Source organism: Astyanax mexicanus, chromosome 1 (assembly GCF_023375975.1).
Source record: "Astyanax mexicanus isolate ESR-SI-001 chromosome 1, AstMex3_surface, whole genome shotgun sequence".
In the NCBI taxonomy this organism is placed as follows: domain Eukaryota; kingdom Metazoa; phylum Chordata; class Actinopteri; order Characiformes; family Acestrorhamphidae; genus Astyanax; species Astyanax mexicanus.
The window spans coordinates 65,594,276-65,618,571 of NC_064408.1; the positions used below are offsets into that span (position 1 = coordinate 65,594,276).

The following is a 24,296-nucleotide window of genomic DNA, read 5'->3' on the forward strand; positions in this document are numbered from 1 at the left end:
ATTTAATTCAAAGGGAGCTATATTTTGTGCCATGCTTTTAGTATCATCTTTTAAGAATTTCACCATATTTTCTTGCCCTTTGCCATGTGGTGGGACCAGTTCATCTGTTATATTGAGCTCCTCCAGTGCATCTTCTGGCTTACTGAGATTCACAATGTCGTGCCTGAGCATGAACACATTCTCAGATCCTGTCTCTTCACTGAACTTCAAAGAGCTGTCTTGTATCTGTAATTCTGCCTGAGCTTGTGTTGGACTTCCAGGATCCAAGGTTGAACAATCTTGAATGAGCCCTGAATCTATGCCTTGAACCATATTATTTGTATGTGCTTGTGAAAGCAAAGTGGGTGTTTCATTACACTCATTTTGCACTAGCACCACTTTCTCACTCCCAGGCAGCTCATGGTGCTGGAATTGGCTTTGATTTCCTTGAAGCCAAACAGTAGAGAGAGTTGGGCTTTCAGGAATGGATAGATTTAGCCCACCAGTCGCTGCTGACCCATTTATCAAATATGCACCATATGCAGGCCTTTCGGCAAGAATCACAGTGGTTGGTACCTGATGTTCCACTAAATAGTAAAGAGGCTGATTCTGCTGTACAAGTTGTATCTGATTAGTGTGCATGGTGGACAGATTATCTAAATTATTATTGAGTGCTTCGGTATCAGCTTTGTCTTGATCCGGTAACGGTGTAACAGGCTTTGAATCATGATCTACACTGGTGATGTTGGTGTCCAGTACATTACCATTGATTTTATCTTCTGACAATGGTGAACATGGTTCTGGAGCACTGCAAATCTCTGCTAAAGCCATGAATTTTGGACCCAAGTCATTAAGAAATGCCAGACTGTTGCTTGACTCAAGGAGACTGCAGCAGCCCAGTGAGCCAACAGGAGAATCCTGACCTTCATGGTCGTATACCAACAGACTGTCTGTGAGAGGTGGGTTTCCAGCTCCATATCTTACTTTCTGAAACAAACAAAAAGTATAATAAGGCAGGAACCTTATTAATATTTAGGTAAAAAAATAAGCAAAACAGTGTCCTAGAGTTTTTGATTCTTTACCTGAATAAAATAGTCACGTAGATAGTTATCAGGCAGTGCTATCTCTCCATAGGTATCTTGCACCTCATGCCTGAACAGTGAAGAGCAGATGTGGCTTCTATGATGCTCACATGATAAGGTGTTATTTTGGTACTCAAACATGGTACCAATCCCCATAACTTGTCCACGGCCATGAGAAAGCATTGTGGAGACGTTGCTACCAGGGTTACCAGCCACTGATTTGGTTTGTTGTTCTGAAAAACTCAGAATTGGCACCTCCTTAAAAAAGAGACAACAAAAAAAAAAAAATCACATTGTTTTAATAGCCTAATTGTGACAACAGTATATTTTTTATTTACTGTGAAGCTTTAAGTGTAACATATTAATATTATTTTAGGGCCATATTGCTCATCCATGGTGAAACCTGATTCTGCCTGATCCTTTTTTTTTAAAAGACAAATTAGTTCTTCTTTCTTTTTTTCTTTTTCACACAGAAAAGTAATGGTTTATATTTGGTTATACTTCCAAAGCCCATTTATAAGTATTTACACAACCCCATAAAAGGCCAGGATTTATGTCTGCCTGACATTACACCTCTAAATCTTTAGGATTTCTATTGAAGCATTACATAAAAAGCTTTCATGATTAACAAGGAACATTACTGAAAAGCATAATTGTATTTGTAATAAAAATCGAAAAAAATATTTAAGTAAATCTGCTAATGTCAAAATATTATTCATAAAATCATAAAATTGGCTCTTTCCTAAACTTAATTTTAAAACCAATATTTTCCTGAATACAAATCAAAGAGTTCATGTCCTCCAAACCTTTAGCTTCATTATGTCTAGCTTTTACGTCTATTTTCAAACCTGCAGAATTTGGGTTAATTCATGTTACTTATCTAAAATTAGTAGAGAGAAAACAGGCAGCTTCTCCAAGAGATTTCTAAGCCCTCAATTTTTCAGAATGTAAATAAGTTATTTTACTGCAGAGAAAAAGGGTTTTGTATGACCTACACCTGTAGTCTGTATACGGAACAATGCATGTTAAGGGGATAAATAATGATTATTATATGTTTTTTATATATGTTTTGCTAAATAAAAAAGCATATCTATAAGAAGTATTTACCTTGTCTTCTCCTTTTCCTTCAGTGTGATAAGAGATCAAGTGCTCTTTGGTATCAAATGGCAGCTCCATGAATTCATTCACTGCCCCACACTGGCAGAACAACAGCAACATGGGAACCACTAGAAACACAGCACAAATATATTAGATCTAGAGAAGTACTGTGTATTGCAATATTGAAATACTGGGGACTGTGTAAATTCAGCCCTGGTGGTGTACACATAACACACTGAGTTAATATAATGTATATAATGTAGAAATGTTACTCACACATGAGCAAAGCCATGCCTGCCACCAGCAGTCCGATGGCTGGAACTCCCACTTTGACTGAAGAGACACGACTTTTAGCTACCCTGAGAGCCGCAACACAAGCATCGTCTTCATCACAGGTACACACCTCCACCTGAAGCTTCTGTCTGTCCTCACAGCCCAGACCCTTCACATCAAAGATCTCCACAGTCAGCTCATAAAAGCCTGGCCACAGCAACTCCTGGGCATGGAAGCTCACAGTTGTTCCTTGGAATAAAAAAGACCATATAAAGTTCCATTTATAGATAATGCTGTTTGTGCTTTTTATTTTTAAATATAAAGAAACACACACTACATGGAATAGATATTGCACTATATCTTGGATTATATTTTAAACTGGATCTCAGAATTGATTTCGGAACATATTAGGGAACATATCAGGGAATAGATCTTGGAATAGATATTGAGAAACTAAGAATTTGACTGCAGTGAACTTTAAAATCATTAATATTTTAGATACTGAGGTTGAATGATAAGTTATGGATCAGAAACATTCCTCATCATCTTATTCCAAAGGTAACTGGTGGTACTGTTATTCCAGAGAAAACTATTTAGATGGGCAATATGTGCATCTTAAAGACGCAGAGTTCACTGATGGAACCCTTTGATTTCTTTTTAATTTGGCTTCATGATTAAAGAAATACAAGTTTAAATAAATCTCATGTAATTTATTTTTTATTCACTTTTCTTCCCAACTAAGCTTTGCCGATTATCCCACCCACTTAGTTGCCTAGCTTTACTCTCCCCATTAATAGCAAAGCCCCAACATCAGGAGGGTGAAGTCTAGCACAGGCCTCTTCTGATACATGTGAAATCAGCCACCGCCTCTTTTTGAGCTGCTTCTGATGCAGCATTGCTATATAACATCACAGCGCACTTGGAGGAAAACGCAGCGACTCGGTTCTGATGCATCAGCTCATAGATGCCTTTTGTTGACCAACATCACTCTTTTGAGTGATTGGGGGAGAGAGTGCTATCTACCCACCCAAAGACTTGCATAATTTGGCCAATTGTGCTCTCTCAGGGCTCCGGCAGCTGATGGTGAGCTGCATGACCAGGATTTAAATCATAGTGGCAGCACTTAGCTCACTGGAAAAGTCTGAGCTGTACACATGTTAGTTTTTTTATGTTAAAAATAATTACAAATATTTAAAATAGAAGGAATAACTAAATATCCCACAAGAGAGATATGGCCTCTTAATGGTTATATGTTGGAAGGGCTCATTTAAATAGCATGTTTGGATACTGCTTTGGACATATAGTGTACATATTATGAAATAAGTGTGATTCTCTGCCGTTTTACCATTTACAGGAACTATTTCCCATTTTCCACGAGTCTCCTCCTCTATGAGCACAAATTTATAAGGCTCTCCGTTTGGATTGACGTCCTCATCAAATGCAGTGACGTTTATGATTTTGGTATCAGAGCAGACGCTCTGATAGGTGCTGGTCAGTTTAGGACAGTGGTCATTAGAGTCTTCCACCTGTAATGCTATTGTTCCTGTAGCAGTCTTTGGAGGTACATCTGAATACACAGAAAACAAATTAAGATAGCAGATGAATAAATATTCTTATATCTTATTTTACAAGATTTTTTTGAGAGAAAATAGCACAACAGTTTTCACTAGCACAACAGTTTGCTAGGCTTGCCTTGGGTGATGCAGATGATCTTGGCAAAATAGGTACCATTGACCAGAAATGTTGACTCTCGATCTGGAGTCTTCACAAGTTTAATTTCGGATGTCTGCTCATTTATGGACAGCCAGTTATCTGGATCATATCCTTTCGCATACCTACAATTTCAAGTTTATCTTCGTAATCATCTATAGATTTGCATCATTATGTAAAACAGTGTAGAGAATCATTCATTTTATTTAAAAAACACAAAATTCAGATTTTTTTTCTGGAAAAGGACTCACCTGATATTTTTAGCAATTTGTTCAGTATCACCATCTATAGCAGGAAAGGAACCAATGATTTCAGGAACTTTAATTTTCTCTGGATCTTCTGATACAGAGAACAACTTTACAGATGGTGAAAAGAATATACCATCAGATAAATTGTTGACAAACACTTTTACTGAGTATCTTTTTCCTTCTTGAGTTAGTGGCCTTTTGTCAGGTTTTTCAGGTCTTAGTCCAGATCCGGTGCCTCCCATTTGTTTGTCTGAATCCAGAGATTTTTCAGTCCCATTAGCAAAAGGAGCCACATTTGAAATGACCAGGCCCAGATTCAGCTGCTTGACCTTTTCATAATCCACAGGCTTCAACAGGACAGCAGTGTTAGAAGAAAAAAAAAATAACAAGACTTTAACAACTGAAATGAGACCCCTAATAAAATAGATGGACTATGTCTTTATTAATTCTGTGTATGTTTACCTTGACCAGCTTAAGAAGGCCTTCATTGGTTTTGGGATCTGTCTCTATGCTAAAGACTCCATCTTCATTCCCCTCGATTATTTCAAAGTGAGCCAGCCAGTTCTCTGTGTTCTCCAAGTCTTTATCCAGAGCTTTGATTCTCATCACCACCACATCTGCTGCACCTTCATCTACATAACCTGTGTACTGACACATGAATAGTGAATAGCATACTTTTGTGTTTGCAGGATTTATTTGATGTGAAACATATACAAAAAAAATGTCTTACCTCATCTTGTTCTAGAGTGGGAACATGGTCATTGATGTCCAGAACTTTAATCTGCACAGTACCAGTTCCTGTGTTGCCATTTGGAGCTCCGTCCATATCCACACCCTGCACTATTAACGTGTAGGAATCGAGTGTCTATAAGAAACAGAGCAAAAGAAAATTGTATTTTTTAAAAGTATACTTAACATGGAAAAGTACATACTTAATATGTACTTAAATACATACTAAATGTACTATTGTGGAACAACTTATGGCAACTTAAATATATTTCAGTTGTAATTAAGCTGTATTTAAACACAACATAAAAGCATTGAATTGTGCTTTGGGGTGCTTTTTTGTGAACTTAAGTAGATTTAAGTTTGTGTTTTTTTAAACACCTTTTTTAATAAAATTGAAGTATATTGTAAATGTACTAATTTGCGTATTGATGCACATATTGTGTACACCTTAATGCTACTGGAAAAAAATACACTAAAGCGCACTTTAAGCAGTATTTAATGCCACTATATATAGTTTCTATCAACACAACATATAATTTAAAGCATATTGCTTTAAAAACATTTTATGGAAATACAGAGAAAGTATATTTAATGTGGATTTTCATAAAGTGAATAGAAAATGCACTTTTAGTATTGTTTACCTAATTTGATCATGCTCTTAAGTATATTTCTTTTTCATAGGGTTACTAAATAATAGTGACTCCAATTTTTTTAGTATACCTTCTTAATTAAAAAGACATAGAGTATATAGCTCAAAAGGAAAAAAATAGAAATAACAGAAATAATAAGGTGGTAAATATACTATGGTGAGTTAGGGCTGGGCAATATGGTAAAAATACTGGATGATGATATTTAAAGACATTTTCATAGCACACAATATTAGTAAAACATCTTTAAATACAAATGCAATACACCAATATTTAGTACAGTTATTTTTATTCTAAATATGCTGGACATCAAACAATTATACAGGACTAGTTACATTATTTGTGAATTAACCTGCAGCTAATCATTGTTATTTAAGCACTGATGATATTAACAAAATGCTCAGACAAGTATATTGTGTATCATAATAACACAATTTAGCACAAAATGATAAAATAGTCATATTTCCCATCCCTCCATTATTGCTGAGTCTTTAAATAGATTTTTGTAGAAGTTAAAACCTGCAGGAATCCTGCTCTCCAGAGGAAGAGATGGATATCACTGGAATGTATTATACTGATCTTTAGAGGGTTAGATGTGTCCCCTTTGAAGTCTTTCCAAACAGCAGGAAGTACAGATTTGTATCATTTAACCAGGCAAAAGGTACATTTTACCATCATAATATGCACATCAACTGGTGTTAATTGTCTACTGAGCTCTATCTATCTATCTATCTATCTATCTATCTATCTATCTATCTATCTATCTATCTATCTATCTATCTATCTATCTATCTATCTATCTTTTATATTTTGTATCTCTGTATTGTTAACCAATATATATTTTAATTTTACATTTTTCATTTGAAAGCCAGACAATGTTGGATCATCATGTTAATGACACATATTCAGTTGATTATTATGTTTATAAGATTTCTTAATCTGCAATTTGGAGACTAGATCTGTAATTTTATACGTTGAGTTTGGACACAATAACCAGAATAAATTTACCAATAACCTTATGTGCTTATTTTGAGTTTAAATCACCTAAAAAGGTTCAAATAAAATTCTGAATAAGAGCAATATTCATAAAAAAGCTAAATAATCACACTTACAATGAAAAATTACATTACATTTTTTTTTTATTTAAGCTTAGCACTGATATTTACTCTCTCCAACTCTCACACATCTGTTGTCTACGCATCATGGCTCTCATTTTGTTCAACCTTACTGCAGCCTCCTCATCTATTTCCTGGCCACTCTTGCTTTCTTTCTCCATCCTGGCCTTAATTTCAGCAATTCGTTTCTTCGCCCTCTCCTTTTCTCTCTGCATCTTGGCCCTCATTTTGGTCATCCTCGTCCCAGACAACTCCTCTACTTCCTCTATAACTGCCTTCATTTCACAAATCTCCATCTCAGTCTTCTTCTGTATTCGCTCGATCTTGGCCCATAGATCGGTGGTCGCCTCTACCTTGTCCTCATATAGTGGGAGGTCCTGGGCAGGGGAGGGCGCTGCTGCTGAAGCCTCTTCGGTTTTTAATTTCTCCTCCTCTCTCTTGGAAAGCGCTAGAGTCTTCTGCTTCAGCTCTTCCATCGTCAGGCGGGACTTCTCGAGCCCTTCCTCAGCTTCTCTGAACGCCTGTCGCCTCTGCTCCACCCAGCCCAGGAAGCAATCCCTCGCGCGGTCTAGGTGAGACACCTGGGCATCAAGCTCTTTCAGGACCTCCTTCACACGATCCTCCATCTCACTCAGCGCGCGGGATAGGGGGCGGCCACTGCCGACAGTGACCTGCCCGGTTGTGCGCTCCTCCATCTTCCTCGGCGCGCGGACTCGGTGGCGGGCTCTGCCGCATATCACCTGCCCGGTTGTGCGCTCTTCCTCCAGTCTCAGTGTCATCGTCTTCACAGAAGCAGTTGCAGCAAAACAGACCAACTCACGCTCAGAACAGCTAAACTCCTCACAAACTTAAGATCACAACAGTTAAAATGCACACCAACTGAACCTCACAAAAGTCGCACACGCTCTGCTGCTGCTCTGTCGAGCTCACGCGTTTATATAGGCAGGCAGGCAGGCTACGACGTCACATTTGGAACGCGGCAGCGTCACGTTCTCACCGTCACAGCTACTTTTGGCTGAAGGCACAGTCCATATTAAAGCACATTCATTCTGATTTTCTTAAAAATTCTTTTTTAAAGTTCTTTGATTTATTTGTTTTTATTCATTTTGTAAAAAAAAATTGTTGCATTAAAGAAATAGAACACTCGAGGTCGTGTGTTATCACAAATAACATCACTTATTACAATTATAATATATAATCTTATAATTGTACCTAGAGTTGCCACATGTACCGTAAAATATGGAATCGTCCTTTATTTGTCAACTAAATGTTGTCCCGTATTACACATAATCATAAGTGTCCACTACACGTGTCTGTCACTCACAGATCAACATTAAACCCCTCCTCCCTCTGCTCCTCTGTGTGCTGATGGAAAAAATATGGATATATAGATATGGAAATAATCTTGAATTGTCAGCTATTGCGCAACGTTTGCAATATCGACTTTGTAGAGTCCAATACTACGGTGGCCGAGAAAGCCCAGCGCAGTGCAAATTGAAAAGCGCTGCAAAAGGACAAAACACATCCATCAAAATTACAACACGGGCGCAGCAAATAGAAAAACGCGCTGCAAAAAGCTCGTTTTTCTATTTGCTGCGCCTGTGTTGTAATACACATCATTAACCTCTTAACACGCCCTGGCCCACCGGTGGGCCAGAAATATGTAACAATTAATATCTGTCTGTGTTTATGAATAGACATAGACACCCAATATGCCATTTTAAAGCTTAGAATCTCTGCTTGTCAGTTATCTAGCCTATTTAGCTGTATATCATTTCAGGAAATAAACATTTAGGGCGAAATATGCCTTGTTTATTAGAATGATGGATATGAAGTATGATTCATAATTTCCATATTTGCATGTTTTGTACGTGTTATATTTGATCCAATGCGGACATATACATCATTCGAACCGCCTAAATCTCAGGATAACGGAATAGTAAACCTTTTTACTGTAGGATGTATGTTTCCCTGAATTAGAGCCGAAAGAGTGCTTATACTTTTTACAGCAGCTTTAAAAACAGACTCTTTAATCAGCCGGGCTCACACGCCCAGCCCCCACCCCGAGCTCACCTCACACTCCTGCCTCAAACACCACTCCACAAACCAGCAGATCCAACAAACCAGTCTACAGTAATCCTCGTTTATATCCAAACAGTGCTTGAAAAAAGTTGAGCCATAAAAAATTGAATATCTATTTTAACCCACTGTAACACAACTTCCCTTTAAGCTACCCGTAGGCCGAGAGGTGAGGTGTGGGCTTGTTACCCGACACTCAACACAACAGTGCACAAAATAGGAGTAGAATATACACCTCTTTACTGCAAAATAAGTTAGAAAATAAGTAGTTTTTATTCTTATAAAGTTTCCGGTCCTTTGGAGAAAGAAAGTACCATTTCAAGTTTAAATCTCTATAATATCCATAATGACCAGTGAAAGAGAGCAGTTTATAATTTTACATGGTGATTCTAAACACTTTAAAGCAAAATATAGAGCTGCAAAACCACTTAATCCATATAAATATTTCTCTTTATGGATCTGAAAAAAAATAAAATAAAATAGAAAATCTGAAAAGTGCCTAAAAATGTCCTGTTTTTTTTTGTAACCATATTTTGACCATTACATGTTCAATTAAATTATTTTAAGTGTTTTCAATTAATTTTGTAAAGGCTTCCAAGTAATATTAATTCATAAAATTATTTTTTTAACTTTCAAATCTTTATCTGATTTAAATTTGAATGAAACATGTTTAAGTGAAGAGTGTTCTGTTAACTTACCAACATATACTTGAACTTATATGCAATAAAAAGGCATTGTAAGAGCTAGCTGCTGTTTCATTTATTCAAATTCCTCCTCCATGAAAAAAGTGGGCCGGATTTGGGCATGAAACTCCCGGGCTGAAAAAGGGGCCCACTCCGGCCCTGCTGGATTGACTTCTTACCTCTCTATCGAGAGTGTGCTGTTTTACATAGAGTTTCCCAGTGTCTCTGTTAATGGAGAACATAGGACCGGATTCTTCTGGAATCTGCTTCACTATACTGTACGCAATTTTAGTATGGCTTGTTCCTGGCTCATCTGCATCCTCAGCTTTTATCTGCATTACAGGAGTTCCTGCAGTTTTTCAATAGAAACAAAAGAACATAATCAGATGTCCAACAGAGGTCAGTGTGTAGCCACACATGTACAGATTACAGTAAAGCAAGAAGCATTCATAACACAGTACTTTCATACAAAACTGGAGTAATAGGCAGTGATACCTCAGTGTGTATGTTAAGATAATGATACATTTTTATTTACCTATTTTTCTGCCTTCCTTCACAGACCCTTGGGAGAAGCTGAACTTTGGTGGATTGTCGTTCTGATCCAAAACCTGTATTTTCAGCTGCACCTCTCCTTCTGCCAGACTGCCATTTCTGTATTTACCTAGTCCTTTTAACTGGTAACACAATAAAGATTACTTGTATTGATGATTAGCATTTTTATTATAAGCATTATTAGTTCATTAGTTAGTGCTGCTTCTGGCTTCTGGCAGGTAATTCCTGTAACTCACATCATACTGTGATATCTCCTCTCTGTCCAGAATCCCTGTGATTCTGACAAGGCCATTTTGAGGGTTGACAATAAAGAGGTTATAAGGCTCAATGTCTGCACCGCGTCCTGTCAGACTGTACTCCAACGGACTCGCCTGTGTGTGCTTATCAGACCAGATCTAAAAAACATTACACTGTTAATTAAACTGAAGCAGACAAATCCTCTACAAGAACAATATATACACAATTTCTCCAATTACTAAATAAAATGTACAAAATATACAGTACTGCATAAAAGTTTTAGGCACTTAAACACATTAATTAAAACCACTGTGTATAGTTGGACAGAGCAAAAGTGAAGCCACCACAGGTCGGGCGCCCCCTGCTGTTCGGCTGCAGAAAGCTGTGTAACCCCACCCACCCCCATAGGTTTCAATGGCAAAACAGACAACTTTCAATCACGTTTTTTTTCCCAATATACTGTAATTCTACCTCCATTATTTAAATGTAACAGCTAGTGTAACCTCTGCTCATATTGTCAAATTGTTATATCCCCACAGAATTAGTTTTTAAAACGTTATTCAGCTCTATTTAAAAAGGTGTGGTTATTGTAAAAGGGTTGGGTTATACCTAGCCGGGGTGGGACCAATGACTGTATGGGTGGGACCATAGACTGTGAGAGCTCTGTGGAGGCAGCCCTCAGGGGCGGGGTTTATTTAAATGAGTAGGCTGTCTCTCCACAGTCTTTCTCCCTCCTCTGGTCTCTACTGCACAGACTGATCACCAACATGGCGGAAGATTTTGACTTCATTTTTGTTGAATGAATGAGAATGGCGATCTTTTTACAGTCTCTGTTAAAAAACAATTATCTCAGCAAATGAGAGTCTTTTTGCCTAAAAAAATATTATTTGAACAGATGTGAATCCTATTGAATCCTATAAAATCCTATTTGTTATTGTAAAAGAAAATCTAAAAACATATTGAAGTAAATCTGCAACTGTCATATATAATGAATAAAGGTGAAAAAAAATGGATAAAAGTGATAAAAAAAGTTATACTTATCTACACCTCTGGCCCGTGTACGGACCAAGGCCTGGTAAAAAGTTCTCTCTGAGCTCTGATTTAGTAAACCAGCTTTGGTAAACCAGATATGATAACTAAACTCCCACGAGTAGAGTTTTGGAGATGTTTTAATGAACAAAGTAAAGTACAGTTTTTTGTATTTATTTTAATATTAGTGTTTTACTGAGCTAATAGACAGTTTGTGGAGTTAGCCAAGCCGTATATCACCATCAATAGTTATGCCACAACACCAGGAGGGTGAAGACTAGCACATGCCTCCTCCGATACATGTGAAGTCAGCCACCGCCTCTTTTCGGGCTTCTGCTGATGCAGCATTGCTGGGTAGCATCACAGCACGCTCAGAGGAAAAGCGTAGATCTCACCCTAGGAGTAATGTGGTGCCATCTACCCGCTCAGAGAGAGCAAGGCCTATTGTGCTCTCTCAGAACTCTGGCAGCTGATGACAAGCTGCATGACTGGGATTCAAACCAGCTTTCTCCCGATCATAGTGGCAGCACTTAGCCCACTGGACCACTCGGTATCCTAAATATTACAGTATGTTTGTTATCCAAATATGTAAATTAGTTGAATTACCCATTAAATACACAGAAATCCTGTTTTTAGATATTTGCTTATTTTCACTTAAAACAATATCAAACAAATTGTGTAATTTATCTAGGGGTGTCAAGACTTTTGCATATGTCTGTGTGTACTTTGCAATCAAAAACCATTATTGTATCTGTGACTTTAAATTCTTGTTTTCAAAATCTGACTGTGTGAACACTTTTCCTAAACTGCCATTCCCTCCTTTATTGGTTCTGTATGTGTCAAGTTTATCTAACCAAACAGGTTATATCTGCCTTTTTCGCAATATGTTGAAATAATGTAGCTCCTCAGCCATAGATTTTGTGTATTTAGGATAATTATTTTTATGCACACAGATGATGTGTGCCATTGTGACAACCTGTCAGTCTAGTTCACTTCCAGGCCATTTCTCATAGCTCTAACCTCTGCACCAACAGGCCTGCAGAATAACACCACCCAACTCAACCATGTGGAAAATACATCCATCCTTGCCTGAAGTTTCTGCAATTTTTGTATAAAATTAACTGACAAACACAACTTATATATTTAGCTTGAATCGTCTTACTTTAGCTATGAATTCCTGTTTTGTGTAGTCAACATTCTCCATGAGTTTTCTGGCAGGTATAATCCACTCCCGCTTTTTTCTCTTTGATCCTCCTTCAGTCTGTGAGAGCTAAAAGATAAAAAATTAGTTTACATAGAGTGCACTGAATACATCTGTACACATCCTCATTAAAACAGCCAAAAACCTAATGATAAGGTCTACACTGTCAAAATAACAGCAATTAGCTATTAAATTGCTGTAGTAAAGTTTATTATATACTGTAATTTTTATTACAGTAATAATCAGAGAACTGTACGTATTATCAGCAATAAGATGCTGTATTTCGATTACTGCACATAATAGACTATTTTAAAGGACATTGCTGCATTCATTTAACTTTATGTAGGGAAAAATAATCAATACTATTAATAAATAAATTCTGACATAATGCATCGAACAACTAGATTCAAATTATGTCAGAAAGTGAAAAAACACAAACATGGATAGGCAAAATTTCGCACAACAGTGATTATTTATTTATTCATTGTAATTTTCAGCAGTCTTTAATGTCTAAAAAAGAATATCTAATATACAAAGTGCCCAAAGGGTTACACTAAAAACAAATTCTACAAATCCTGTAACAAATCCTACAAAATCTACTGTTCATTAAACAAGTATTACATAAGTAGTAGTTCTGAACAGTAGGTATTCTTCATTTCCTGACTGAAGTGAATGCCAAAAGTGTTGAATATGGAGCATTAATGCCATGGAGTTATCAGCAGCAGTTTACATACAGAAAAAGACAAGGTACAGTTTCATAGCAGCAACTTCATTGTAGTTTTTATCTATGACACACCAAGGCATATGCAGAAAAATACCTAGACATACCTAGAAGTCTTTTACATAAATTTCAGATATATCTAATTTTACTTATCAGGTTGATATTTTTTTATTCATATCTATCATGCCAACATGTTCTGTATTCACCATAATCTGGTCAGAGTGCTCTTTGTCCTCCTCCTTTCAGTCTTTTCTGGCTCTATGGGAGTTCAGTGCTAACAACTTATCAGCTTTATCAAAATGCTATTTACATAATTTAACCAGTTACATACAAAGTATTACTGAAAGCTTTTTAACAAATTATATATATTTTTTTAAGTTCTGTTTATTATTTAATTATTTAATTTATTTGTTTATTTGTAGGCTTACTAACCTGCCCATACAGCTCTGTTCAGTTTCTGAATCAGTTTCTCTGATTTGGCTATTTATAGGTATATGTTTGAGTAAAATGAACTACAGACAACATTTATCCCAAATTCTAAATAAAAATATTATCATTTATAGCATTTATTTGCAGAAATCACAAAAGATGCAGAGCTTTCAGACCTGAAATAATGCAAAATGCAAAAAAAAGTTAATATTCATAAAGTTCATAATAGTTCAGAAATCAATATTTGGTGGAATAACCCTGGTTTTTAATCACAGTTTTCATGCATCTTGGCATGTTCTCCTCTACCAGTCTCACCCACTGCTTTTGGATAACTTTATGCCACTTTTGGTGCAAAAATTGGTTTGATGGCTTGTGATCATTCATCTTCCTCTTGATTATATTCCACAGGTTTTCAATTAGGTAAAATCAAGGAAAAGCATAATCATTAAATGATCTCTTATTTGTTTAGGAGCTTCAATATACATGAAGATGTTTTTTTGTTATTTGTAGCATATAACAACATTTATTTAATTAATTTACTTAATGTAAACTATCATTTTGAATGGTTTCTTAATTATCATATTTTAGTAGTAAACTAGATTGCAGTTCCTGCAGAAACTGCGAGTGTGATTGCAGTGCTGGCTGGTATCTGCTAAGGTGTTGCTAAGGTGTTGCTATGGTATCCGGGGTGGTTGCTAAGATGTTGCTAGGTGGTTGCTAAGCTGTTGCTAGGCGGTTGCTAAGGTGTTGCTATGGTATCTGGGGTGGTTGCTAAGGTGTTGCTAGGTGGTTACTAGGTGGTTGCGAAGGTGTTGCTAGGTGGTTGCTAAGGTGTTGCTAGGCGGTTGCTAAGGTGTTGCTATGGTATTTGGGGTGGTTGCTAAGGTGTTGCTAGGTGGTTGCTAGGTGGTTGCTAAGGTGTTGCTAGGCGGTTGCTAAGGTGTTGCTATGGTATCCGGGGTGGTTGCTAAGGTGTTGCTAGGTGGTTGCTAGGTGGTTGCTAGGGTGTTGCTAGGCGGTTGCTAAGGTGTTGCTATGGTATCCGGGGTGGTTGCTAAGGTGTTGCTAGGTGGTTGCTAGGTGGTTGCTAGGGTGTTGCTAGGCGGTTGCTAAGGTGTTGCTATGGTATCCGGGGTGGTTGCTAAGGTGTTGCTAGTTGGTTGCTAGGTGGTTGCTAAGGTGTTGCTAGGCGGTTGCTAAGGTGTTGCTATGGTATCCGGGGTGGTTGCTAAGGTGTTGCTAGGTGGTTGCTAGGTGGTTGCTAAGGTGTTGCTAGGCGGTTGCTAAGGTGTTGCTATGGTATCCGGGGTGGTTGCTAGGGTGTTGCTAGGTGGTTGCTAGGTGGTTGCTAAGGTGTTGCTAGGCGGTTGCTAAGGTGTTGCTATGGTATCCGGGGTGGTTGCTAAGGTGTTGCTAGGTGGTTGCTAGGTGGTTGCTAGGGTGTTGCTAGGCGGTTGCTAAGGTGTTGCTATGGTATCCGGGGTGGTTGCTAAGGTGTTGCTAGGTGGTTGCTAGGTGGTTGCTAGGGTGTTGCTAGGTGGTTGCTAAGGTGTTGCTATGGTATCCGGGGTGGTTGCTAAGGTGTTGCTAGGTGGTTGCTAGGTGGTTGCTAAGGTGTTGCTAGGCGGTTGCTAAGGTGTTGCTATGGTATCCGGGGTGGTTGCTAAGGTGTTGCTAGGTGGTTGCTAGGGTGTTGCTATGGTATCCGGGGTGGTTGCTAAGGTGTTGCTAGGTGGTTGCTAGGGTGTTGCTAGGTGGTTGCTAGGGTGTTGCTAGGCGGTTGCTAAGGTGTTGCTATGGTATCCGGGGTGGTTGCTAAGGTGTTGCTAGGTGGTTGCTAGGGTGTTGCTAGGCGGTTGCTAAGGTGTTGCTATGGTATCTGGGGTGGTTGCTAAGGTGTTGCTAGATGGTTGCTAGGTGGTTGCTATGGTGTTGCTAGGCGGTTGCTAAGGTGTTGCTATGGTATCCGGGGTGGTTGCTAAGGTGTTGCTAGGTGGTTGCTAGGTTGTTGCTAGGCGGTTGCTAAGGTGTTGCTATGGTATCCAGAGTGGTTGCTAAGGTGTTGCTAGGTGGTTGCTAGGGTGTTGCTAGGCGGTTGCTAAGGTGTTGCTATGGTATCCGGGGTGGTTGCTAAGGTGTTGCTAGGTGGTTGCTAGGGTGTTGCTAGGCGGTTGCTAAGGTGTTGCTATGGTATCCGGGGTGGTTGCTAAGGTGTTGCTAGGTGGTTGCTAGGTGGTTGCTAGGGTGTTGCTAGGCGGTTGCTAAGGTGTTGCTATGGTATCCGGGGTGGTTGCTAAGGTGTTGCTAGGTGGTTGCTAGGTGGTTGCTAGGGTGTTGCTAGGCGGTTGCTAAGGTGTTGCTATGGTATCCAGGGTGGTTGCTATGGTGTTGCTAAGTGGTTGGTAGGTCACTCCTAAGCAGTTGCTAGGCGGTTGCTAAGGTGTTGCTATGGTATCCAGGGTGGTTGCTAAGGTGTTGCTAGGTGGTTGCTAGGCAGTTGCTAAGGTGTTGCTATGGTATCCGGGGTGGTTGCTAAGGTGTTGCTAGGTGGTTGCTAGGTGGTTGCTAGGGTGTTGCTAGGCGGTTGCTAAGGTGTTGCTATGGTATCCGGGGTGGTTGCTAAGGTGTTGCTAAGTGGTTGCTACGCAACGTGCAAATACATCAATCAGCTATGCACGCTAGGTTGCTCTGGCCGTTCCGGGGTGTCCAAACTTTTGACCCGTGGCTCCATTACACACAGTACTGGGGGGCCGGGGTGTCCAAACTTTTGACCCGTGGCTCCATTACACACAGTACTGGGGGGCCGGGGTGTCCAAACTTTTGACCTAACGCTGTTTTATCCCATAGCTGCTCCATACACTCACAGTACTGGAGTTCTAGCTACCTGTCCTTCGATCTAGCTGCCGTCCTCCGATTGGCCCCATTCATTCCAATGGGGCCACTTCGTACGACATTCGTACGAAATCCGTACGTCGTAACTTTTCGTAACGCATATTTTCGGAAAGAGCTCAATAAGTTCTACAGGTCCTCAATTGGTTTCATCTTAGTATTTCAAAAATTGCGACGTCCACGGGCGTGCAAAGTTCTGCCCATTCATTTTCAATGGGCAAAAAAACGCGTACTTACGAAGTTTTTACGAAAAACGTAAGTCCGATCGGAAAGCTGTATACAAGCCCACCATTCCCGATATGGACGCACGTTTTCTCTTTTGAACGAAGTCGATATTTCGAAAACTGCGGCACTAGTTAACCGGACAAAAAACAGGTGGAATAATAATAATAACTAGATTGCAGTTCCTGCAGAAACTGCGAGTGTGATTGCAGTGCTGGCTGGTATCTGCTAAGGTGTTGCTAGGTGGTTGCTAAGGTGTTGCTAGGTGGTTGCTAAGGTGTTGCTATGGTATCCGGGGTGGTTGCTAAGATGTTGCTAGGTGGTTGCTAGGTGGTTGCTAAGGTATTGCTAGGCGGTTGCTAAGGTGTTGCTATGGTATCCGGGGTGGTTGCTAAGGTGTTGCTAGGTGGTTGCTAGGTGGTTGCTAGGCGGTTGCTAAGGTGTTGCTATGGTATCCGGGGTGGTTGCTAAGGTGTTGCTAGGTGGTTGCTAGGTGGTTGCTAAGGTGTTGCTATGGTATCCGGGGTGGTTGCTAAGGTGTTGCTAAGTGGTTGCTAGGTGGTTGCTAAGGTGTTGCTAGGCGGTTGCTAAGGTGTTGCTATGGTATCCAGGGTGGTTGCTAAGGTGTTGCTAGGTGGTTGCTAGGGTGTTGCTAGGCGGTTGCTAAGGTGTTGCTATGGTATCCGGGGTGGTTGCTAAGGTGTTGCTAGGTGGTTGCTAGGTGGTTGCTAGGGTGTTGCTCGGCGGTTGCTAAGGTGTTGCTATGGTATCCGGGGTGGTTGCTAAGGTGTTGCTAAGTGGTTGCTAGGTGGTTGCTAAGGTGTTGCTAGGCGGTTGCTAAGGTGTTGCTATGGTATCCGGGGTGGTTGCTAACGTGTTGCTAGGTGGTTGCTAGGTGGTTGCTAGGCGGTTGCTAGGTGGTTGCTAGGTGGTTGCTAGGCGGTTGCTAAGGTGTTGCTATGGTATCCGGGGTGGTTGCTAAGGTGTTGCTAGGTGGTTGCTAGGGTGTTGCTAGGCGGTTGCTAAGGTGTTGCTATGGTATCCGGGGTGGTTGCTAAGGTGTTGCTAGGTGGTTGCTAGGTGGTTGCTAGGGTGTTGCTAGGCGGTTGCTAAGGTGTTGCTATGGTATCCGGGGTGGTTGCTAAGGTGTTGCTAGGTGGTTGCTAAGGTGTTGCTAGGCGGTTGCTAAGGTGTTGCTATGGTATCCGGGGTGGTTGCTAAGGTGTTGCTAGGTGGTTGCTAGGCGGTTGCTAAGGTGTTGCTATGGTATCCGGGGTGGTTGCTAAGGTGTTGCTAAGTGGTTGCTATGCGGTTGCTAAGGTGTTGCTAGGCGGTTGCTAAGGTGTTGCTATGGTATCCGGGGAGGTTGCTAAGGTGTTGCTAGGTGGTTGCTAGGTGGCTGCTAAGGTGTTGCTAGGCGGTTGCTAAGGTGTTGCTATGGTATCTGTGGTGGTTGCTATGGTGTTTCTAGGTGGTTGCTAGGTGATTTATATGCATAAATTAGATTAAATGGTGTTTGCACGTTGCTACGCAACGTGCAAATACAACAATTAGCTATGCACGCTAGGTTGCTCTGGCCGTTCGGTGTGTCCAAACTTTTGACCCGTGGCTCCATTACACACAGTACTGGGGGGCCGGGGTGTCCAAACTTTTGACCCATGGCTCCATTACACACAGTACTGGGGGGCCGGGGTGTCCAAACTTTTGACCTAATGCTGTTTTATCCCATAGCTGCTCCATACACTCACAGTACTGGAGTTCTAGCTAGCTGTCCTTCGATCTAGCTGCCGTCCTCCGATTGGCCCCATTCATTCCTATGGGGCCACTTCGTACGACATTCGTACGAAATCCGTACGTCGTAACTTTTCGTAACGCATATTTTCGGAAAGAGCTCAATAAGTTCTACAGGTCCTCAATTGGTTTCAACTTCGTATCTCAAAAATTGCGACGTCCACGGGCGTGCAAAGTTCTGCCCATTCATTTTCAATGCGCGAAAAAACGCGTACTTACGAAGTTTTTACGAAAAACGTAATTCCGATCGGAAAGCTGTATACAAGCCCACCATTCCCGATAAGGACGCACGTTTTCTCTTTTGAACGAAGTCGATATTTCGAAAACTGCGGCACTAGTTAACCGGACAAAAAACAGGTGGAATAATAATAAGAAGAAGAAGAAGAAGAATAAGACTTAAGAAGATCAATACTGTGATTGCATTACTGCAATCACACTAATTAAGCTTACCATAAGTACCCATGTACTAAATGCCAGATTTTTGAAACAGAAATGCAAGTATGTTGCAAGTACACTGTTAAATGTGTAGACTGTAGGACTGTTGAGCATTTACTGCTGAGTGCAATGTTTTTTATGAATGTATTCTCACACCCAGTACAGTACTAGTGTCAAATAGAGTATTGCCACTTACCACAGACATGCACAGCAGCAGCTGCAGACATTTTCCAGTCCATATTGGAGTCATGATCACTGAGAATTGGCAGTTAGAAACCACATTCCACTCTAATCTTCCCTTCTTCTCTGTTAGTCCTACATAATTTTGTCTCCTTTACTTGTGCGTGTCAATCGCTAATGGGCTTGTTTGTGCATTAGAGAAGAGAGTAGAGTGTGTGTTTTGTTTTGGAGCTCTAACCACACCCCTATTTCACCCACCCTCCAGTTTAAAGAGACTGTGCAGCATATCTGCACAGATTAATCAGTAGGGGTGGCAAAGCAGCAGAAATCCAGGTCCACACCCCTAGTGAGCAAATGAAGGGAAGCCTTGCCTTTTTAATCTGCCAGCTTTAATAATGAAGACAATGGATCTAAAAGTGGGGTCCAGAGACACACAGCTAGGGCTCTGAGTGATCCGGCAGACTAAGACAATGTCTCTATGATCTGGGGCCAGTTGTTCAAAGGTAATCTGATCGGATTTTGGTTATCGGATTGGATCAAATCTGGAAAACGGGTTGTTCATTCTGAAATCGGATCAGATCACGTAATCCAATCCTAGTTTGTAAATGGATCAAACCTTCAGTTTCTGTTGTTCAAAACTTTTCAGTAGGATTTGGATAACTTTGATCCAAAAAAACAGGATTACCCTGATCCCAACAAGGGGTAGGATTTCAAGGGGGATTTCAGGAAGTAAATGTGGTAAAACTTTAAAATCAAAGTTTTAAAGTAAAAAAAAATACATTTGTACAATTTAGTGTATATACATTTACTTCTATTTTGCACTTGACCTGTTTAACCGTTACAGTAATAAAGTAGACATAAGCTACCAGTTAAGCCTTTTACTATAGTAACGTAAAAATAAAAACAATCTTGACCCCATTAAATAAACCCCCCAAAAGATTTCAATAACAAACAAAAATAATATATTCATTTTTTCATCTACGTCACTGTCATTCATCACTGTATATTAATGTCAAAGAAACATTTATCAGATATGAAGCTGTCAAAAATAATTTCGAACAATTGCAAAGAACACCAGAGTTTGTTCTGGTTCTTCAACAGGCTCAGGTGCATCATGAACATCACAGAGAGGGACATTGCGTCTGGTAGCAACATTGGGCAGGACAATACATGCAAGTGTTATGTTGCATGCTCCCTGTGGTTCAACTCGCAAATAGTTAAGGCATGCAAAGCGTCTCTGCAGAATGCTCAATTGCTCGTATTGTTTTGCAATAAGCAGTATCTTGTTACTGCAAGAAAAGGAGTCATCAACCCCTGTTGGTTCTTCTATCTGTTTTTTACATAGCTGGTAATCCGGATTAGGTAATCCTGAAAACTGTGTTTCTGGATCAGGTTGATCCAATCCAATATTGCTTTGAAAAACTGGCTTAAAAGTAAGACAGATCACCTGATCCTGGATAGCAAAAAATGTGACTACCAAATCTGGATAATTTTGATCCGGATTACATTTTTTGAACAACTGGCCCCTGAAGATCAGCGATTCGAATCCAGAATCATGCTGCTTGCCATCAGCACCTGGCCTTGCTCTCTTTTAGGGGTGGGTAGATGACACTCTTTTTTCACATTTCTACCAGTGTGATGTTGGTCAGCACATGTATTTGTTGTCTGATGTATTGCAGCTGGGGATCCAGTGTTTCGTCTTTTCAGTATCTAGTGATGCTGCATCAGTGGCAGCTATGAAAGAGGTGGTGAGTGGCTTCGTATGTGTTGGAGAGGCATGTGCTAGTCTTTACTCTCCTAGAGTAATATAAATGGGGATTAGGTAATTAGGTTCCCAAACTGTGAAGAAAATGAGGCGAAATTAGAAACAAATTAATAAAAAAAAATAAACAAATACTGAACAGTTAAATTAAAACACTACATTGCCTGAATGGCAAAAATTGAAAACATTTAAGGGAGATCACAGGGTTTTAATAGTGTTTAAATGTTTTTTAAAATGCTGATCTTTAAAGATGACTGACTTCCTAATGGTGAACATAAGAAAAAAAAGCCAGCAAGCAGTCAGGGCTTGAGATCATGAGGAACCAAATAAACATCTGAATGGGAGAGAACGGGATGAAGAATAATACCTGGTCATCCACAACTACAGTTGTGGAAGGAGATGGTAAGATCCACGACAAGATGTCAGTGAGAGATGTCAAACTACAAAATAAAACCTGAGTATCAGAAGCTGGGAAATAGGAGTGTAGGAAAAGCCAAAGGAGGGAATGCTGTGTGAGAAGAGAAGACGACCAAGCACTGAGCCTTGTGGGACCCAGATAGGTAAAGCCTGTGAGTCTAAGGTAATGGATAAATGGTCAGTTTTGGTCAACTGCATCAAAGACTGCAGAGAAATGAAGGATACCAAAATATAATTGCTATTTTTAATGAGTGTATTCTTACATCCAGTACAGAACTCTACTAATCTACTGTCAAATAGAGTAATACCACTTTCCACAGACATTAAACACTACACTGCCTGAAAGACAAAGAATTTACACATTTAAGTGCAATCATAGAGTTTTAATAACCACAAAATCTGTGTTAAGTGTTATTGAAAGATAGAAACTGAATAGGCACCTGAATGGCCCACCAAAGAGAATTGAAGTAATACTCTAAAGTCAAGAATGATATCTGGTCATCCACAACTACACTAAGGTTTTGTGCTTTTGCTGTTGGAATAACTTCACAGAGTACTTGAAGGACATGGTAAGATCCATGACAAGATGTCAGTGAGAAATGCCAAGATACAAGTAGAAACCCGGGTATCAGAAAAATGAGAAATAGGGAGTGGTGAAAAAATCCAAAGGAGGGAGTGTTGAGTGAGAACAGAAGAGGACCAAGCACTGAGCCTTGTGGGACCCAGATATGCAAAGCCCCAGTTATGCGTCCAATAGATCAACGGATCTTGTGCTCAACTGCAACAAAGGCTGCAGAGAGATAAAGGAGACCAAAATTTAAACTGCCTCAAGATTCTATCAAACAAGGTCAAAAAGCCATACCTCCTTATTATTGTACAGGCAGAACAAAAACTTTTTCTTGTAGAAATAAGATTACAGACTTTTTATTTGCTCACTTGTCATTAAATGTTCACACAAGTTGAAATATATGATAAACAAATGCAAAAACAACAAAAACTGAAGGTATGAGGCATGAACGCCTTCAAGAACAATGATAACAAAAATCACATCAGTTGCATGTTGTGATGATAAGCTTATACATACAGAGGCACAAAAGAAATATTGGCAGTAACTTCCAGGACACCTAGGGCTGCAGCAGCGTTTCCAGAAATGAACAGGCCAGGAATGTGTCAGTATGCCTAACACATTAATGTCTGTGAGCATGCCAGACAAACACTGCCATCAGCAGTGAACTAGAAGAACCCAGCTGACAGGGCAATTCACTGGTGAAAATACAGCAGGAAAGGACAGGCTTTAATGAAAAGCAAGCAAACGCTGACATGGCACATTTAGTCTTTGATAAAAAGGAAAATCACACATTCAAAACATATCAAACAAGGATGCTTAGATCAGGACTTTTATCCAAGATAAAAAAATGAAACCATTAACAAAAATAATCCTCAAGAAAGCCAATCTACATATAAAAACGCACACCATTTCTACAAAAAATAAACCTAAACATGAAACGTAAAGACAAAAATGCCATATTGAGCCATTTTAAAGTTTAAAATTGTGTAATATGTATCATCAAGGTACACTGCCTGGCCAAAAAAGGTCACCATTTGGTTTTAACTAAGCAAATATGTTGGCTTATTACTGCATGGGTGTTTAGGTTTTAGCTGGCAACAATTAATTTAACCCTAACTGATGCAGTGAGTAGCTATTTATTTGTTAAATAACTATGTGGAAAAACGGTCAATTAGCATGCACTCAGCAGAAAAAACATCATAATAAGGAGAAACTACTGACACTACTAAAATTGGGTTAAGAAATATCCAATGCTTTATTAAAAAGTGGAAGGACAGTGCGGAAACATCATCTTTGAGAAAAGAAATGTGGTGAAAAAAACTAAATGATGGTGATTGGTGATCACTTAAACCTTTGTTGAAATCAAATCATAGAAAAACAACACTAGAACTCAGGGATATGTTTAATAGTGAAAGTAAGAGCATTTCCAAACACACATATGCAAAGGGATCTCAAGAGATTGGGACTAAAAACCGCTGTGTAGCCTGGAGAAAACCACATATCAAATAAGCAGCTAAAGTGATGCACCCATCATGTCTACTGTCTAAAGTACAAGCCTGTGGGGGCGGAGCTATGATCTGGGGTTTCTGCTGAAAGAATGAGGTCAGTGCTGAAAGAATGAGGTCAGCTGACTACCTGAATATACTGAATATAGACCAGGTTACTGCATCAGTGGATTTTTTCTTCCCTGATGACACGGGAATATTCCAAGATAATGTCAGGATTTATGGGGCTGGAATTGTGAAAGAGTGAATCAGGGAGCATGAGATCATCATTTTCACACATGGATTGTTCACCTTTGAGATCTTTGAGATGTACTGGAGAAGACTTTGCGCAATGGTCAGACTCTTACATCATCAATGCTGCAAGATCATGGTGATAATTAATGCTGGATTGAAATAAATCCTCTGAAATTGCAGAGGCTTATTAAAACAATGCCACAGCGAATGTGAGCTGCAATCAAAGCTTAAGGTGGTTCAACTAAATATTAGAGTGTGTGACCTTTTTTTTTTGCCAGGCTGTGTATGATTGCACTTGCCACTGATTGCTAATAAATGTAATAATAGTAGTATGCCTGTACACAAGGCTGTTTGCATTGCATATAAGCAATATTGATGTAGTATCATATATAGGTACAGTTGGATAAAATAAAAAAATGTATGTCAGCCATTACCATTTAATAAAAAGGCAAAAATAACATATTTTTCAGGTTTTTAAAAT

General features: G+C 39.6%; 1 protein-coding gene across 1 annotated transcript; it reads right to left on the reverse strand.

Moving 5' to 3' along the window:
- Positions 1–368: 368 nt before the first annotated feature.
- On the reverse strand, positions 369–19,559 carry LOC103046397 (desmoglein-2). The gene is made up of 15 exons (XM_049472698.1): positions 19,346–19,559; positions 12,624–12,731; positions 10,432–10,590; positions 10,179–10,317; positions 9,823–9,992; positions 5,121–5,255; positions 4,853–5,038; positions 4,394–4,737; positions 4,125–4,267; positions 3,778–3,999; positions 2,436–2,681; positions 2,169–2,287; positions 1,062–1,319; positions 556–966; positions 369–425 (listed from the first exon to the last, which is right to left on the reverse strand). The coding sequence occupies exons 1-15, from the start codon at positions 19,397–19,399 to the stop codon at positions 369–371; spliced, it is 2,751 nt and encodes a 916-aa protein (XP_049328655.1). The 5' UTR covers positions 19,400–19,559.
- Between the last annotated feature and the right edge of the window lie 4,737 nt (positions 19,560–24,296).

Bases quoted from the DNA above. Each gene is read 5' to 3' on its own strand.
- LOC103046397 (XM_049472698.1), bottom strand. From the start codon at position 19,399: ATGACTCCAATATGGACTGGAAAATGTCTGCAGCTGCTGCTGTGCATG. The intron at 5,039-5,120 runs GTAAGACATTTT...TTCATGTGTCAG, and splicing joins CCACTCTAGAACAAGATGAG to TACACAGGTTATGTAGATGA. The intron at 4,000-4,124 runs GCAAGCCTAGCA...CTGTGTATTCAG, and splicing joins GATCATCTGCATCACCCAAG to ATGTACCTCCAAAGACTGCT.